This window comes from Perca flavescens, chromosome 5 (assembly GCF_004354835.1).
Source record: "Perca flavescens isolate YP-PL-M2 chromosome 5, PFLA_1.0, whole genome shotgun sequence".
NCBI lineage: Eukaryota > Metazoa > Chordata > Actinopteri > Perciformes > Percidae > Perca > Perca flavescens.
The window spans coordinates 18,731,426-18,749,684 of NC_041335.1; the positions used below are offsets into that span (position 1 = coordinate 18,731,426).

General features: G+C 40.3%; 1 protein-coding gene across 1 annotated transcript; it reads right to left on the reverse strand.

Annotated features, from left to right (window-relative positions):
* Positions 1–14,525: 14,525 nt before the first annotated feature.
* rfk (riboflavin kinase) lies at positions 14,526–17,924 on the reverse strand. The gene is made up of 4 exons (XM_028577991.1): positions 17,288–17,924; positions 16,256–16,407; positions 15,665–15,767; positions 14,526–15,499 (listed from the first exon to the last, which is right to left on the reverse strand). Exons 1-4 carry the CDS (start codon positions 17,367–17,369, stop codon positions 15,327–15,329), a joined length of 510 nt encoding a protein of 169 aa, XP_028433792.1. The 5' UTR covers positions 17,370–17,924; the 3' UTR covers positions 14,526–15,326.
* Between the last annotated feature and the right edge of the window lie 335 nt (positions 17,925–18,259).

The following is an 18,259-nucleotide window of genomic DNA, read 5'->3' on the forward strand; positions in this document are numbered from 1 at the left end:
AGAGAAACTGTGTTTAAAAAAATGACTGCGCTGTCCTTGGGTGCAGGTAGATGAGATAAGGTATTTTCCACATTTTTGCATTTGAATTACATAAACAGACTACCATTAACACTTAGGACCACAGTAACTTAATCTTTATATTGTTTTCTTTTAGTATGGAGGGAATAGTTAGAATAGATCGTCAGTGCAAAAAGGGTCAAAAATACAACATCATATTTACTGTAAATGTGATTTGGACAGAAGCTGCAACAGCTAATACTTATGCTGATCAAACAGGCTTTCTTTTTCTGTCTTGCCTTGAGATTGCAAACAGAGCTATTTCAGGAAGTTCAGAAATCACAACATGCCTGATCTATTATTAATTATTTGATTATTTTCTGCTTTTCACCACAGAGACTTCAGGAGATCAGTCTCAGGAAACAGTTTGCCTCAAATGTGAAGATGGTTACTATCAGTAAGTGTCTTCGGTTGAGAGTTAAGTAATTAAGTTGCACTGCAATATTCATACAACCTCATATTTATACTATCCATCTTTCTATCTGTCTGTCTGTCTGTCTGTCTGTCAGGTTGGGCACAGACTGTCATCAGTCCTGTCCAGATCGGACCTACAGTGTAAACGACAACATGATGTGTGCTCCGTGTGAAGACAAACAATGTGTAAACTGTGACCAGACCCAGTGCTACTGGTGCAAAGAAGGATTCTACATCTTTGGTATTTGAACAATTTATAATTTTGAGTTATGGTGTGAATATCAGCTGGAGACATTTCTGGGGAAACTGTGATCCACATCTAATTTTGATATAATATACTGTAATTTAGTAGATACCCCTTATTTAAAAAAAAAAGAACTGTACATATCACAGTAAAAGTCCCCATCTCTTGGCAAGTACAAAAAAGTGTCAGCAATGACACATTATTTCTTTCTATTTAAAGAATATTAAGTTGAATGGCATATAGAGTAAGTGTAAATGTGTAATTGTGTGTTCAGATGGCCAGTGTGTGGATCACTGTAAGGAAGGTTTCTTTGTGGACAAGGAGAGCCAGGAATGTGAGCCTTGTCACCGTGCCTGTCGTACCTGCGGAGGGCCACAATATGACGACTGTGACTCCTGTGAGGACGAATTCACGCTGATAAAGGGGGAGTGTTTAAAGGGCACACAGCTTTCTTCCTGCCCTGAGAAACAATTCAGAAACAGTACGGCAAATGTTAATTTTACCTCAGTACTAAATGTTGTCAACATTACCTACTTGTCTCTGCTTGTACTGATGCTGACTTTCTACAACTTTCCTCACATAAACATCAAACCCAAATGAAATTACCGCGTTCAATTACTGAAGCATGCAGTGAAATATGTTTTTCTATTTCTCATTAGGTATTCAATAACACATCCTTTAGTCTATTTTTGATCCCGTCTTGTTTCTTTCTTGTCATTGATGTCTACATATTTTGTCCTGGTCTCTGTTTGCTGTTTACCATCAGGTGATGGCAAGTGTGAGCAGTGCAACTTCTCCTGTAAGACTTGCTCTGGTGCACGGAAATCTGACTGCAACAGCTGTAACTCTGGTAAATATTTGCTGTCTGTATGTCACATTAGACTGAGCTTCTGAAAACATTTCTGAAAATGTTTAGTGTCTTAGATGTTGCGAACTTGCTATCAAAGCGGGCAGTGTGAATTTAAACAAGCTGTTGACCGCTGACAATGTTTGTGCACTGGTTGCTTTTCCTTGTATCGGTGGTGTGATTTGTCTTTCTGTCTTCAGGTCATTTTTTGACAGCTCAACAGACCTGCATGTCCCATTGTCCATTTGGCACGTTTGCCAACAAGGCGTCCAGCCGATGTGAAGATTGCTCGGAAGGGTGTGTCACGTGCCAGGACGCCCATCAGTGCCAGAGCTGTCGCAGTGGGCTTTACCTCCACAATGACGTGTGTGTGGTGGAGTGTCAGAGGTGCTTGTCCTGTTTTCTTGACTTGCACATGAAAACCAACCATCATAATCCATCAATGACTCATCATTCTCGCCTCTCTCTGCCTTTTTCTCAGAGGGTTTCCTCAAGGTGGAGTATGCCAGCCCTGTGCTCCAGAGTGTGCATCCTGCCAGGGGAATTCCTCTCACTGTCTGAGCTGTGAGAAACAGTTCTTACTGCTGGACCACTCCTGCAGGTCTAACTGTCTAGAGGGCTATTACGCCACCGAGACAGAATGCCGTCGCTGTCCAGCTCACTGTAGAGAGTGCAATCAAGATGGCCTGTGTAAGAGTGAGTACGCTGGGTGGAGCAGTGGAGGGTAGAGAAATGGAAGATGAGGAGAGGAGGATTAAGAAGAGGTGTTGTTTTGAAAAGTGACTTAGTTTAGTGTTGAAGTAGGTGGATAGAGGAGGATGAGATTCAGGAGAAGGAAGATGAGGAGGAAATGCATAGAGCTCTTTCTCTGCTCTCTGGACTGCAAATAGTTCAGACATGAAGCCTAAATATAAGAATGAAAAGGGTAAAGTGAGGACCAGAGGAATATCAGATGACAAGAAGTATGCAGGAATTACAGGAGACATTAGAGAGAAGATTATTTGGGGAAGTAAAAAACAGATAAAACCATAATTTGTCAGGGTCAGAGTAGCTTTAGTAGTAGTACCTTTAACTGGAAATGTATCCACTTTAGACAGACAAATTCACCATATACACTACCTCTTAGTACTAAACTACTATAAAATATAATAGGTCTTAAGGACATGGTATGACTTTTTTTTTTCTAAATGTATAGGTTTTCTTGATTGATGATTACAGTACGTGAGTGGTAGTTGCATGGTTATTGCTGAGGTTAAACACAAACAAGCTTTTTATAAGTCTTGTTGTAGAAGTGAAAAGTGGATAAGAAGAAAAAGCCAGTTTAGGAATAGAAAGTGAGGGCTGCCTGAGGGGATGAAGAAGAGGTAAAAATGTACACCACAAAAAGATAGGAGTTGCTGATTGGGCTGTATAAGTGCAAAGAAACTGAAGCACAAATAAAAGGCTACTTCTAATACTTAGCCATATACATATATTTTAAGTCTGTTGAATAACAATAACCCTTACATTGTGTAGGCTAGTGTAAGGGCTCCCATCAATAAGCAATTAAGTCCAGTTAAATCTTAAATGACTCATCATAGGTTATAAAAAAGTCCAGTTTTAAAATAAAAAAAATGTAGTCACTGGTCTAGATTTCTTTTAGTTTTTTGCAAAAGATGTAAACAACACTGTTTTGATTCTAATTTTGCATAACTCTCTCTGTCTCTCTCTCTCCCAGAGTGTGCCCAGTACTACTTCCTCCATGAGGATAAGTGTTTGGATGATTGTCCCAATGGCTACTTTGCCAACGAGAAGCCACAGGAGTGTGTGCGTTGCCATTCTGATTGTGTGTCTTGTGACGGACCGGGCATTGATGACTGTGATGTGTGTCGCAACCCGAAAGCTGTCCGTTTCAATGGAGAATGTCTGTCTAAGTGTCCCGAAAGCACTTACTATGATGCAGCCACCAATGAATGCAGAGGTAGGGAAGGTGGATGTTTATTTTAATCAAGCAAAAGAAAAGAAAAGAAAAATTCTACTCCATCCTTACTGGATTTATCAGTGTCTCAATGCTTTTCATTTTCCCCAGATTGTGACAGGTCATGTCTGACCTGCTCAGGCCATGAGCCCTCATCCTGCCTCAGCTGCGATACCAACAGGCGTAAAGATGCCAGTGGACACTGTGTGTGGTACAGTGAGTGCTCTCTGAGCTCATACATGGACCATAATGGGGATTGCCAACAGTGTCACAAACTCTGTCATCGCTGTTCTGGGCCGGGCAAAGACCACTGCCTCAGCTGCAACGAGCCAAACTTCTTACTGGGTAAGTTATATCATAATAGTAAATGCTATGCTCCTTATCCACCAACAGGAATCCTTTAAACATTGTAGCTTTGTGTTCGTGTCCATCAGACAACACATGTATGCAGGAGTGTCCTGTGGGTTACTATGCAGAGGACAAGGATGAACGTGCGTGTGAGCGCTGTCACTTCAGCTGTAAGTCATGTGTTGGTCGTCACAGTGTGCAGTGTGCCAACTGTAAAACTGGATTCTTCAAGCAGGGAAGCAGCTGCGTTGAAACCTGTTCAGAGAGGTTAGAAGAACACACAGACACACAAAGTCTTCTATTCTTTTTCATCAACGAACATCATAAACTAAACAAATATCCTCTCTCCATTTTAGTTACTTCGGCAACACCACCACCATGGTTTGCGAGCGATGTGACCCCTCTTGTAGCCAGTGTTGGGGTCGTGGTAACAGAAACTGTCTGAACTGTCGGGAGGGCTACGTCTATCTGAGGCAGAGGGGACAGTGCCTGCAGAGCTGCCCTCCAAACTACTACCAAGACAGCCGGTCCAAGACCTGTCATAAGTGTCACCCCACCTGCAAAACCTGCAGCGGTAACGAAAGCTTGTCATGGCTTATTTCTGCCATGTTTTTTTTTTTTTTTGCCGGGTGCTGTGTTTTATTTTTTTTTTATTTCAAATTATTGAGCATGAATTGTTGTGTCACAGTTTCCTAAACCCCTAGGCTACCAGAACATCTCTCTCTCTCTCTCTCTCTCTCTCTCTCTCTCTCTCTCTCTATATATATATATAAATATTCTGGGTTATATATTATGGGGTGCCGTTTGTAAAGCGGCTTCCTCTGAAAATAACAGCAACATTTTGTCACATTTAGCTTCAAACAATGTTTAAAAAACTGGTATGAATTTTTAAGGGTCACTTTTTAGCACATTTAGAACAATATTTGTCAACTTAGAGATATTTTAAATAGTTAAATCTAAACATTAAATGTTACACCTAAATGTTAAATTTAAATATAAATCTAAATATTAAATCTAAAGGTTAAATCTAAATCTAAATCTAAATGTTAAATCTAAATCTAAATGTTAAATCTAAATCTATATCTAAATGTTAATTCTAAAATATTAAATCTAAATCTAAATCTAAATGTTAAATCTAAATATTAAATCTAAATCTAAATCTAAATGTTAAATATAAATGTTAAATCTAAATCTAAATATACATGTTGAATCTAAATGTTTCGGGTGAAACTAAATATTTAGCTAATATGTAAATTCAAAATACCGGTAACCGGAAGTACCAAAATAAAAGCTTGAGGAGGTCAGTGTGTGTTTATAGTGTCAAATAATGAATAACAAAACATCTCATCCGGGGAAATGGACTCTTGGACATGGATTATCGTGATAATAACTACCTAAATAATAAACACGTTTGGAGAAACTGTATTTGAAGAGTACTTTGAGTTTTTAGTGTCACTTTTATGAAGGGGGCGAGACTTATGACCTGTAGCCACTATAGCCAGCCACGAGGGGGCTCACTTTGACTGATCTGTCATGTTCGCTTGCATGAAGGCCAGCAAGAGCCTGACCAGGTACGGTAATGTTGGCCATGGTCACGCTGCGAAAATGTCCAACGAATCGGCGTTAGCCGAGAACATCGGCAGAGCCGTCCTGGCGGCTATTCAAACTTTTTTCAACAGCGACAGCAACCGCCTCAAAACATAACCTGTTAAAAGACCAAGGAAAGCAAAGTTTTAGACTACAACCAAGGCACATGTTCTCAAACTTGTGAGATGGTAATGTAAATACTCTTCTAACCCCTAACCCTATTTCTCCAAACGTGTTTATTATTTAGGTAGTTATTATCACGATAATCCATGTCCAAGAGTCCATTTCCCTGGATGAGATGTTTTGTTATTCATTATTTGACACTATAAACACACACTGACCTCCTCGAGCTTTTATTTTGGTACTTACGATTACCGGTATTTTGAATTTGCATATTAGCTAAATATTTAGTTTCACTCGAAACATTTAGATTTAGATTTAGATTTAACATTTAGATTTAACATTTAGATTTAGATTTAATATTTAGATTTAACATTTAGATTTAGATTTAATATTTAGATTTAACATTTAGATTTAGATTTAATATTTTAGAATTAACATTTAGATATAGATTTAGATTTAATATTTAGATTTAACATTTAGATTTAGATTAAGATTTAATATTTAGATTTAACATTTAGATTTAGATTTAACATTTAGATTTAATATTTAGATTTATATTTAAATTTAACATTTAGGTGTAACATTTAATGTTTAGATGTAACTATTTAAAATATCTCTAAGTCGACAAATATTGTTCTAAATGTGCTAAAAAGTGACCCTTAAAAATTCATACCAGTTTTTTAAACATTGTTTGAAGCTAAATGTGACAAAATGTTGCTGTTATTTTCAGAGGGAGCCGCTTTACAAACGGCACCCCATAATATATAACATATTTTACATCACATCTCTACGTATATATTCTCAAATAAGTGTATAATGCATGTCACAGTACTATTATAATACATCTCTTATCTATCATAGTTTCCCCCCAAGCTATGATATACTTTTGCTTTTCGCCTTTTGATATGCTTTTAATCTGGAAATTCCAGTTCAGCCATGTGACATTTGACAATGTTACATTTGACATAACAGTGTTGTTATGTCATATCTCTTTATCTCTGTCTCTCTCCTTCCAGATAAGGGCGCTCTGGCCTGTCAGCTCTGTTATGAAGGCTACACGTTTATGGGAGGCATCTGTGAATCCCAGTGTCTTATAGGCTTCTACGCTGCTTCACAGGTGACACAGCTTGTGTGTTACTTCTTTTACAAAGAGTGTTTCTGTTTACATTCAACTAACCTTTCACATTTGCCTCTTGAAAAATTAATAACATGTTATAGCTATTGCTGCAGTTTGGCAAGGCTGCTCTGTAAGTCATGAAGCAGTATAGTTGGAAGTAAAATGTGTGAAAGTGACACCCAGTCTGCTGTGTAACAAATCCTTCTGTTTGCTTTAGGGCTCTGAGTCTGAGAGCGGAGAGCCAAACTGCAAGGCATGTGACCCGTCCTGCATGGACTGCCGAGGTCCCGGCATGTGGAGCTGCACAGTGTGCCGCGCACTCCAGATCCTGTCTGATGATGGCCGCTGCTTGTCCTGCTGTGGAAATGAGACGCGTCTTGATGATGAACCAATACCCAGAGAGTGCTGTGACTGCAAGGCCTCACTAGGTAAACAATAACCCACACTGGAACACAGACTTCCAACAAAACACACACAGATACAGACTGTATTTATTTAGACTTGTTCCTGGAAAATAGTGTGTTTGTTTGTGTGTGTGTGTGTGTGTGTGTGTGTGTGTGTGTGTGTGTGTGTGTGTGTGTGTGTGTGTGTGTGTGTGTGTGTGTGTGTGTGTGTGTGTGTGTGTGTGTGTGTGTGTGTGTGTGTGTGTGTGTGTGTGTGTGTGTGTGTGTGTAATCAGTAACATACTTTCAGGGCATCTTTAAATTGTAATGGTTGCCTGTATAATTCATCTAACTGATAGCGTTCCCACTGGATAGACTGTTTCATCTTCCTGCCAAACAGGGGTTTCCAGTGTTTTAAAATGATGGTAAATATGTTCCTATTACAAGGAATTTTCCGATTGCTTTTTGGCCTCTGGCCATCACAGACAAGACTGCATTTGTTTGAAACAAGACTCTTGTAAAACACACTCATGCCACACAAAGGATTAATTAGAAACAAATCCAGTATACAGATTATACTTGTTATTGTAACTAATGGTGTGCTCCATCTCCTTCTCAGAGGAGTGCATCCTGGGTGTCAACTTTGTGTTCAGGGAAGCTGAGGATTTAGAGGCTTATGGCAGCAGCGCCAAACTCTTTGTCACTGCCTGTGTGCTGATTATCCTCTCTGTGGGCGGAGGGGTCTTCCTCTTCCTCAATGCTAGATCTAAATCACTTGCATTGGCACCAAAACTCAAAGCAGGAGGCTATACAAAACTGGACACCAATGGAGGCATTGCCTCACAACCCACCACCTCTTCATTTGGGGAGTACAGCGACCGAATTGTTACATGTGAGGACGATGAGGAGGAAGAAGAAGATGATGACATTGTGTACATGGGGCAAGATGGGACGGTGTATCGGAAGTTCAAGTACGGACTCTTGGATGAAGATGAGATTGAGTTGGAGTATGATGATGAGAGCTATTCATACAGATGAAAAGAAAGCACACAAGACCTGACTGGAGAGAAGTAGCTCTTCCTTATATAATAATAATAATAATAATTATAATAATAATTTGTATTCGTATAGCACCTTTCATACAAGAAATGCAGCACAAAGTGCTTTACAATAAGGGAAAATAATAATTCCTTACTATTATTGTAGTTTAAACAATTACAATACAACAATTATTTCTCACCCTTTTTCAGATACATGATCTATTTAATAATTTTTTTTAAAGGTTAAATCTCTTCAAATCATGTCAGCACAATCAAAAGGTGAGGCAATCGTGGGTGAAGGAGGGTGACAAGCACACAGCCATGTTTTTTGTTTCTTCTTTTTTTTTTTTAAGATGATTTTGTTTGGCATTTTAGGCCTTTATTTTTGACAGGACAGCTTAGACATGAAAGGGGAGAGAGAGGGGGAATGACATGAAGCAAAGGGCCACAGGCCGGAACCGAAACCCACGGCCGCTGCATTGAGGACTGAGCCTCTGTATATGGGCACACGCTCTACCAGGTGGGCTACCCAGGCGCCCAGCCATGTTTTCAATGACATCACATTTCCAAGACATTTTAGTCATACGAGCCAGTTACCAATCAATATGTTGATGACATTTATGATGGCTGCATCTGAAATTCTAGAGAAGAAGTCCTTGTGACTGTCATCAGAGACATTTGGCTGCTCGGTCAAGTGCGGATGTCGATGATTGGTCTAGCCTCAACATAAATAGTTTTGGTTTACTGTTGGATTATGCAACGTATTACTTTGATTGGGAAGAAGAGTTTGACAGGGTGCAAACTACGGGGGAGCTAGGGGGAGCTCGGCTCCCCTTAATAAGACATGGGCCCTTGAAAAGGTGATTTGTGAAATTTTGGGGGGGTCTCTAAAAATATTAACAGTGTGTCATTTTGACATGCAATTTCAGTTTTGTGGAATGTGATAATCGTGGATTATTATGTGTAAAATTGCAAAAATATCATTCATTCATGCATGACGGCGATTTAAACCTAATTCCCTTCAATAAAGATAAATATACATGCTATTCTTGTCATCTAGGCCTGGTGGCGCCGAGGTGCAAATTCAACTCATGTTTAGTAGGCCTACATGTTAACTCCATAGACTGTTAATATTAATTTTACAGTCTTTGGTTAACTCAAAGATTCGTAGAAAAAATATAAATGTTGGAGGCCGTTAATCGGCGTGCAAAGTACGTGAAATCCATTCAGCAGTTAGCATCATATAGCCATGGTAAAGAGAAAACAAGGCAGTTTAATTCATTTTGGTTTTACTAAGAAACTGTGTAGCGATGGCGTTAAAGTGATGGTTCGGAGTAATTTCACCCTAGGGTCCTTTGCACCAAAATATTTATTGATTTAATGATTAAATAAGGTAATGTCTCCAAACTTACCTCAATTATAACTTGTCTCCTGCTAGTTATTCTACAGCACTTAAAAAATTAGTTAAATAAAGAAATATTTTTGTTGCATCTCTTTTCGGTGTAGTAATTTGTAGACGGCCCTAAGCACTCGTCTTACTGCCGACAGCAGCAGCAGCAACAACAGCAGAGAGCAGAAGCCAGCAGGCAAGTTTTATAAACTTCTGGTGTACTTACAAACTTTCCAATCCATCGTTTTATGAGTGTATAACCTATTTGTACAACTGTAGACGTTTGGTATCATTTCGGGCATTATTAGTGGGGTAATGTTAAGAGACACTTCGGATCCATTAGCCCCTGCGCTAAGCTATTCAGCGGCTAACGCTGCTCTACGCTAACTCTCCCAATGTTTGACCCAGGTGAAAAAAGCTTCTGGGGGGGTGTTTGGCTCGAGGTCATGGTGCAAAGGAACCTAGAGTGAAATTACTCCGAACGATCACTTTAATAGCACGACCGATTCACCTGCTGCAAGCCCTGTTAGCACACCTCCCGCCGGGGTGACAACGCAAGAAGAAGCTGAAGAAATAATGTCCTCTCTGGCTGAAGATGGAGGTGGTAACAGCTCGTCAGAGGCCGGTCACGATCCTAACCCCTCTTACTCCTCTCTCTCATTAAATGGGAACCTAATTGAACGGAGGAATTATGGTATTCTTCGGTAGCCTGATTAACTTTAACCATTGTTCATGTGAAATCTCAAAGACACCCTGATGCTTTGTTGCTGTTTGACCTATCATCTCCTGTCGATAAAGTACTGTATAATAGGGTAAATGCTGTATAGTGCATACACTTGTAGCTGTTATGTATCTTTGTAAGTCATTGTAAGTCGCAAGAGCACGAAAAGTGGTATATTTCTTTTTTCAGTCTCAAACCTCAGGGAAAGTTTTGAATGTGCTGACAATCACATAACTTTTCATGTGTCTGTTTAGATTTTCTAGAATAATTCATATAATTTAAAGAAAATATGTTTACAAAACATTAAAAAAAAATTAAAAAAATGATGCAGTAGTTATTGGCCGCTAATTTCGCTTAGAGAAAGGACATTACATTTAATTTCAAATTTAAGTCTATGTTGTTAACAACCCAGACTCCACATTTGGACAGAATGCTTATGACATTAGAAACAGAGGAAGTATATTACATTTGCCTAATGGGATATAAGTCCTCTGTTTCTGCATCATCTGGTTTAAAGCTCTTATTAATAACAGTTGTAACATTACTGTCATTACTTTTTGTGTTACACTGTGTCTTTGTTAAATTTGTATAATGGACAGTGTATCGCACTGCAGGAGTCACCTAAAAACTCAAAGGAAACTTTATACTGAAGTACAATCTGATCTGTAACCCTGTGTGGTACTTTGAATCTTTACACAGAGAGGGAAATCTTTTCTCAGTGGTTTCATCTTGTTTAGGCCACAGTGAAACGCTGGCATCTGCGTGTCGGTGCGTGTGTTCAGTATAGTACTGCTCAAAACACAGCAAAATGTTGCAGGAGAAGTGATTTTGCAGGACTTTTTCCTTAAAGGTATTTTCTCTTAGCTCTTTTCTAGCTCTGTTTTGACTTTAGGGTTGTACATCTGCCTTTTTTTGCTGTCTCCCTGAGATAATAATGTTACTGTGTTACCCACAGAAAAGTGTGAAGAGGAAATGATTAGGATCTTTCTCTGTACTTGGTTGAGGTGAAATGTGCTGTGAATCATTGTTTCATAATAAAGCTGGATTTTGATCTATGTTGTGAGTGTGCACTCTTGATGGAAATGTGTGAATTGCATGCAAATCACACAGTTGCACAGTTCTGAGACGCTATATACATATATAAAAATAAAAAGATAAATATGGTTTGTATACAGTGTGATATGCAGTGTGAAATAATGATATTGCACAGTAATGAAATTGCACAGAATTATCAGTTATCAAAAGTATTAAATATTAAATATTGCTTGTGTGAGCTCAAAGTGGTTATGGCTTTTGGGAAGAAACTGTTCTTGAATCTGTTAGTCCCCCCCTGTTAGTCCCCCTGAGGGCAGCAGGTCAAACAGATCAGAGCCAGGGTGGGAGCTGTCCTTGGTGATGTTTTCTGTTCTACTGAGGCAGCGGGAGGCGTAGCTGTCCGTCAGGGGAGAAGTGCTGCCTTTACTACTCTCTGAAGCCTCTCCCTGTCTGCCACGGTGCAGCTGCCGTACCATACTGTGATGCAGTACGTCAGCAGGCTCTCAATGGATGAGCGGTAGAAGGTCAGCAGCAGGTTGGAGTCCAGTTTCCTGAGAACCCCCAGGAAGTGTAGCCACTGTTGAGCCTTCTTGATGACCGCTGGGATGTTGTCTGTTCAGGAGATGTCAGCGGAGATAACACACTCGCCGTTGATGTACGTGATGTGTGGTGCTGTTCTTCCTGAAGTCGACAGTGATCTCCTTTGTTTTCTTGGTGTTCAGAGCCAGGTTGTTCTTCTGAACACCAGGCTGTCAGTTCAGGACCTCCTCTCTGTAGGCTCTATTTTTGGGGCTTTTCCCTTTATTATAGAGTGACAGTGGACAGTGGATTCGAACCCGCGCCGCTGCAGGACTCAGACCAACATGGGGCGAACGCTCTTACTGGGTGAGCTAGAGGCCGCCTCGTCCTCATCTCCCTTTGCGATGAGTCCGACCACTGTGGTGTCATCAGCAAACTTGACGATGAGGTTGTTGTTGTGGACCGGACTGCAGTCGTGGGTGTAGAGACAGTACAGGAGGGGGCTCAGCACACAGCTCTGTGGGGAGCCGGTGCTCAGCGTGCAAGTGGAGAGGTGGGGGCCCAGTCTCACCGTCTGGGGCCGATTGGTGAGAAAGTCCTTTATCTAGGCACATGTGAGATGGGGGAGGCTGAGAGTGACCAGTTTGGTGATGAGAATGTCCGGGATGATTGTATTGAAAGCATTATATTATTATTGGCATCTCTGGATCTGTTCGCATGATACGTGAACTGATAGGGGTAGAGGTCTGGGGGAGATAGTCCTTGATATGTTGAAGAACCAGTCTCTCGAAGCACTTCATGATTACCGGGGTGAGGGCCACAGGACGGTAATCATTTAGGCTGGTGATGGGAGACTTCTTCAGCACTGGGATGATTGTGGCTGATTTTAGGCAGGGCGGAATGACTGCCTGGGCCAGGCAAAGGTTGAAGATTCTGGTGAAGATGAGGGCGAGCTGGTGAGCGCACACCCTGAGCACCTTGCCATGTACTCCGTCTGGGACCGGCAGCCTTCCTGGGGTTCACTGCCAGGAGCACCCGTCCGACATCGTGCTCCCTCACAGTGAGTGGGGTGGTGCAGGAACCAGGTGGGGATGGGGGCAGGACTGGGGCAGATGAGTGGTGCTGTTGTGATGTCTCAAAGCGAGCAAAGAAGCAATTTAGCTCCTCTGCCAGCGGCACACTCAGAGGGGTATTGCACAAAACCAATATAAGGGATTAAGCCGGGATATTCAGGTTATCCTGGATGAATTTCTTTTTGATTTGGTTGCACAAAAGCAGGCTGAGTTAAACCCAGCCAAGTAACCATGGAGATTTATTCTTTGCAGCTAGCCTGGTCCAGAGCAGGCTAACAGGCAGGCTAAGATTAATCCTGGAGTCTAAATCAGCTGCCGCTCTGATCCGAAATAAACGTGTTTAAGTTATTTTGTTGTCTTCTGAATGTGTTCTGCTTCATTTTATTAACATGCATTACTTGTCACTATTCCTGTCACGAGTTTGATTTAAATCCTACTACTGCAGTTGTTGAGATGGTAAGAAATGTTGAGATGGTTGCACTGGCACCCTGAGATAAAGTGGGACGATACGGAGGAAATGGGCTTTTCCTCCGCTGCTCTCCTCGTGAAAAGGGGACTTTTAGCGTCAATAACGACGACAATGGCACCTGATCAAACGTCGTTTTTTTACCAAATGGGAGTGAGAATGTGTTGGAATGCCACAAAGCTTCTAAATCATTTTATTTTGGTGCTGTCACTCGTCATCTTCGAGCTTGGGAGTGAGAAAAAAAACATGAATAATAACAGGCTACATTGTTTTACAGATATGCTTACAGCGTGTATTGAAGTCACTTCTTTTTCTAGTTTTTGTCCAGTCATGTTGTTCTGTATGAACATTAATTGTAGAAAGATATTTAGAATTATATAGCTTATGGAGATTTGTGCATATGGTTGTAAAACATATTCTTGCATTATAAGGGTTTGAAATTAAGCCTAGTCATTAGGGTAAATTTCCCAAAGAACAAGAATTCCCTCTGCTCACTTTTAAGGCAAAGTAGGCTAAATAATAATACATTTAATTTATATAGTGCTTTACAGGCTACTCAAAGACACTTTACACTAAAACCAGCACATTTAGCACATAAAAACAGATAGAGCAATAAAACCAACACATAAAACAAGCATATAGCAATTAAAACATGGAGTGACTAAGTAGATTTTTTTAAATCCATACGTATTCAGTCGGTCCGCTATTGTCTGTCGGGCTTTTTTCCGTTTGATAACAGCCATGTTTCAATTTTTGCATATTATATGTTTTACCTCCTCTAAATTTCCATTAGAAGCTGCTGCTCAGCGGGTGAAACATATGCTGCACGTCTTTTCCATTTCTGCATCAGTAAATCTGTGATCGACACCGTGGTCTATTTAAGAAAGCCGTTAACGTGCACTTATCCCAGCTATCTACTCCTGGCTTGACATAGCTTCACCTACTTATCCTGGTTCGGCAAACGTGCAACCGATTAAGCCGCGATGAACGGATCACACTAAGTCAAGATGCGCTTTTTCATTTATCCTGGATTTCTTTATTCTACTTTTGTGCAATAGGCCCCTGGTCACCTGTTGTCGCATCACAGTAGTTTGAAAATATTACCCTTACAAGTGCAGAATTCATAGGAGCGCATGTAAAGCAATCTTACAGGAATTTTCTTGACTTTTAGTAATTGATTTAAGGGGAAAATAACAGGAAAATGTAAGTTCTGAGATCTTTTTTATTTTAATCACATAATAATAAGAAACCATTGATATCACTGATATTAGGACAATAACAACATTCAGGCAGTTATCAGCCACTGATGTCACAAAAAGAGCTCTTGGCCAGCCATGTGCATAACTTTTAATATTTTATCCTATTTTTTATGCTTTACAAATTTAGAATAAATTGTATTCCCATTGCATCTTACCCTAATATATGGAAATAACAAAACTGACAAATGTATTGTTGAACCTTTATTTCTACATCCAGTAACCCTGGTCCCTGTGTAAACTAGAATAAATAATTGCGGCCCATTTGTGTCTTTCGTTATATACAAATTATTACAAAATTACTTGTGGTCACCATTATGCAAAAATCTGTATTTTTTTGTATTATTTATTTATTATAGGTACTTTCTTACATAAAATATTCCAAATATACAGCAGGACCAGTAAGACCAAAGAGATACACAGTTACGCTATTAGATGAGGCAATCTGGTGTGCGTATATACAAAAGCAGTCTGCAAAAAAAACATTCAGGAAGTTCAACAATTGAGACACATTAAGGAGGTAAAAGAAAAATACAATAAAAAAAAATAAAAAGATTGGTTGTTTATGCAGCCATGACGACGGGTCAGAGATCTCAGAATGAGGGTGTGCATTTTAATTAGTGCATACACCTGTGTGTATATAGAAACTTATGTGTTTCCTGGTGTGTGTGTGTGTGTGTGTGTGTGTGTGTGTGTGTGTGTGTGTGTGTGTGTGTGTGTACACAAAGTGCTACAGTCACAGCCAGCTGTCAGTGACCATTTATAATAGTCTGTGATGTGGATGCAGTGTTGGGGGACAGGGCTGACGATGAGCTGGGAGCGCTGGTGAAGAAGTTGTCGTCTCTCAGTTTGAGATGCTCGGGGAGCTCCAGCGTGACCTTGGCTTCCTCAATGTCGCTGTTTATGGCTGCAATGAGCGCTTCTGTTAAAAACAGAAATGAAAGAGAAATGAAGACATGCAGAAAAGAAGTCAGGTGCAAAGAGAATAATAATTGAGTGTATAAGAAGGGGGAAATCTTAGACCTTTGAGTGCAGGCATACAAAAATAGGAGCGTGTGTGTGTGTGTGTGAGAGAGCGGTGTCGTACCAAGTGAGTTGTAGCTTCTCTCTGGACGGATGTAGCCCACCAAGACAACACTGAGAATCTCCCCATAAAAGTCCTCTTTAAATGTGTGAATCACATGGGTCTCCTAGAATAAAAAAAAAAAAAAAAAGTATTCCTTACAAGAGTACTGCAACTGTCAAATGTGGTGAACTGCATTTATCTTGTGTTATCAAACCAGAATGTATTAGAATGGCTGAAATGAAATTAATAAAATTTAGAAGACATATTTTAAGGACTTAAATATTCACTTTTAAAACAAATCTTGTGACTTAATTCACAGCTTTATTCATTTCATTTTACTGAACAGTTTAGGGTGTTGCTTAAAGAAATGTGTCCATAAATGTGTTATATTGCAAACTTTAGCCACTATTTTCTTCTCTCAACACAAGGGGAATTAATTACATTTTTTAATTCAAATATGTTTTGTCCCACTGTGGGAAATTTGATTCCCACAGTGTGACCATGGCTGCATTTAAACCCTGGATTGTCAAAGACGATTTAACATCTTATAGATTGGCAAAGTGCACACTTTCTAAAACAGTTTGCAGTGAATGCTGCTTTTCTTGTACTGACCATGGACTTCTTGGTATTTTTGTAGTAAGGGTTCCATCCAATGCTCATCACCATCTTGTAGACATCACCATTACCGACACAGGCCCAGCCATAGTAGATTCCTGTGCCAACATCTGCTGGAAGATTGTCCACCACTGAGTCAGGGAAGTTGGCTGGAGATAGGAGAGAGAAAGGGAGGAATAGTCAGGGGAAGGAAAGAAAAAGGTCAGGGAAACCACTCTGAAAGTTAGTGTCTTGCTCAATGTCACCTAAAATCAGATGAAGACATTTTTTTTAAACCAGAGAACTCTAGTTAGAGAAACATTTTAACTGGATGTTAAGATAACCAGGGCTAGAAATTAATAATATTATATATTATTAGATATGAATTTGTTACAGTGGGTAACACACTGGGTACTTTCGGCAAATGTTTCAAAGCTCTGCATGGTTGGGGACAAAAATCTCTTTTGTAAAAGCTGATATATATAATATATCATATTTAAATATTTAAAGGTTATATATTCAATGAAACTCTGTTCCCGGTTTTTATTTCGCAACTTACCATATGGTTTGACATTTTCATGATAAAACAAACACACAGTCATTAGATCATGTGCCTGATTTATGTTTGGTACCTCAGTTTGGGAAACTCGGGATTAAGATATAACGCCACTACTTATTTCTGGAAAGATCTGTCAAGTTCCGTTACTCAACTCACATTTACGCAGTCAGAAAAACAATGCGCGGTCGTTGCGTCAAAAAAGGTGTCGTCATCAATGCTGTTCAGTGCAAGTCGGTATACTGCAACATCTATGAATGGACAGTAATCCGGTTGTCTGCCGAATCATCCGAGAAAGGCTGGCGGACATTTAGGTCAAAACCACAGACTGCCAATGTTAATTATCTAACGTTAACGTTACTCTGCTTCTCTCTCTGATGAAATTACTCTGGACCAATTCAGACTGACCTAACGTAAGCTACGGTATATTGTAGGTTATTAGCTAACGTTACTCAAAAATTCATACAGATTATAATGGCAGATAATGAACTCACCTGTAGGGATTCCCAGTTCTTTGCTTCCTCTCCCGAAGCCGCGAATGACCTCTCCCCGGCAGAAATACGGTAGGCTCTTCATGACTAGCTTCCCGACAATCACTTAGAAAGAGGCTACAGAATGACCTCGAACAACACAAGGAAGTCGGACTGGCTAATCAGCTAGAAACTCTTTGACAGTTAGCTAGCAAAACTGAAATCTTACCCTTGTAGAGTTCAAAGTCCGTCCCTGCATTTAGCTAATGTTATATAAACTTCAGCTGCCTGGTTAGCTTGCTCGAGTTGGATAAAGTTGATTGTCAAACACAGAGCAGCGATGGTAAAAGTTCACCAGGTATGCTAGCTAAGCTTACCACTGTTGTTAGCTTCAATAGAGGCACCCTGTCCTTAAAACGGTTTATCCTGTTTTGCTTGTCTGCTTTTGCTGGGTCCGTCCCGGTAGGTCCACTCACGGTGAGAATAAAGCCCTGGTGCTCACAGGTGGTACTATATTACGGTACATGTGTTGTAACGTTACAGTACACACATCTGCCTAGTAAAGCTTTTACTGATGTCATTGACCGCGTGACCAAAACGGACCGGGAGGCGATATTACGAATCCCACTATGGCCACGCCAAGACCCGCCGTTCAATAGCGTTCACACACTACTATTGGCCAGGCGTCCATGCTTACATGTACAGGTCCTATCCCTTGACCAATCCCCTAACCTTAACCACTCGAGGTGAAATGCCTAACCCCAACCAATCGAGCTGCTTCGTAGGGCGGGTCTTGGCGTGGCCATAGTGGGATTCGTAATTTTGCGACCGGAGTCACGTGTTGCGTTCACTTGTTGTAGGAAATATAGCAATTACAAATGAGGCATTCACTGACACTGACCCTTCTACGGAAATACGACGCAGATTTTCATCTGGATGTTTTGAAAACCGAAACCCCGAGGTGTTGCTCTCGGGCTATGGGAGCGCACGGCAAGT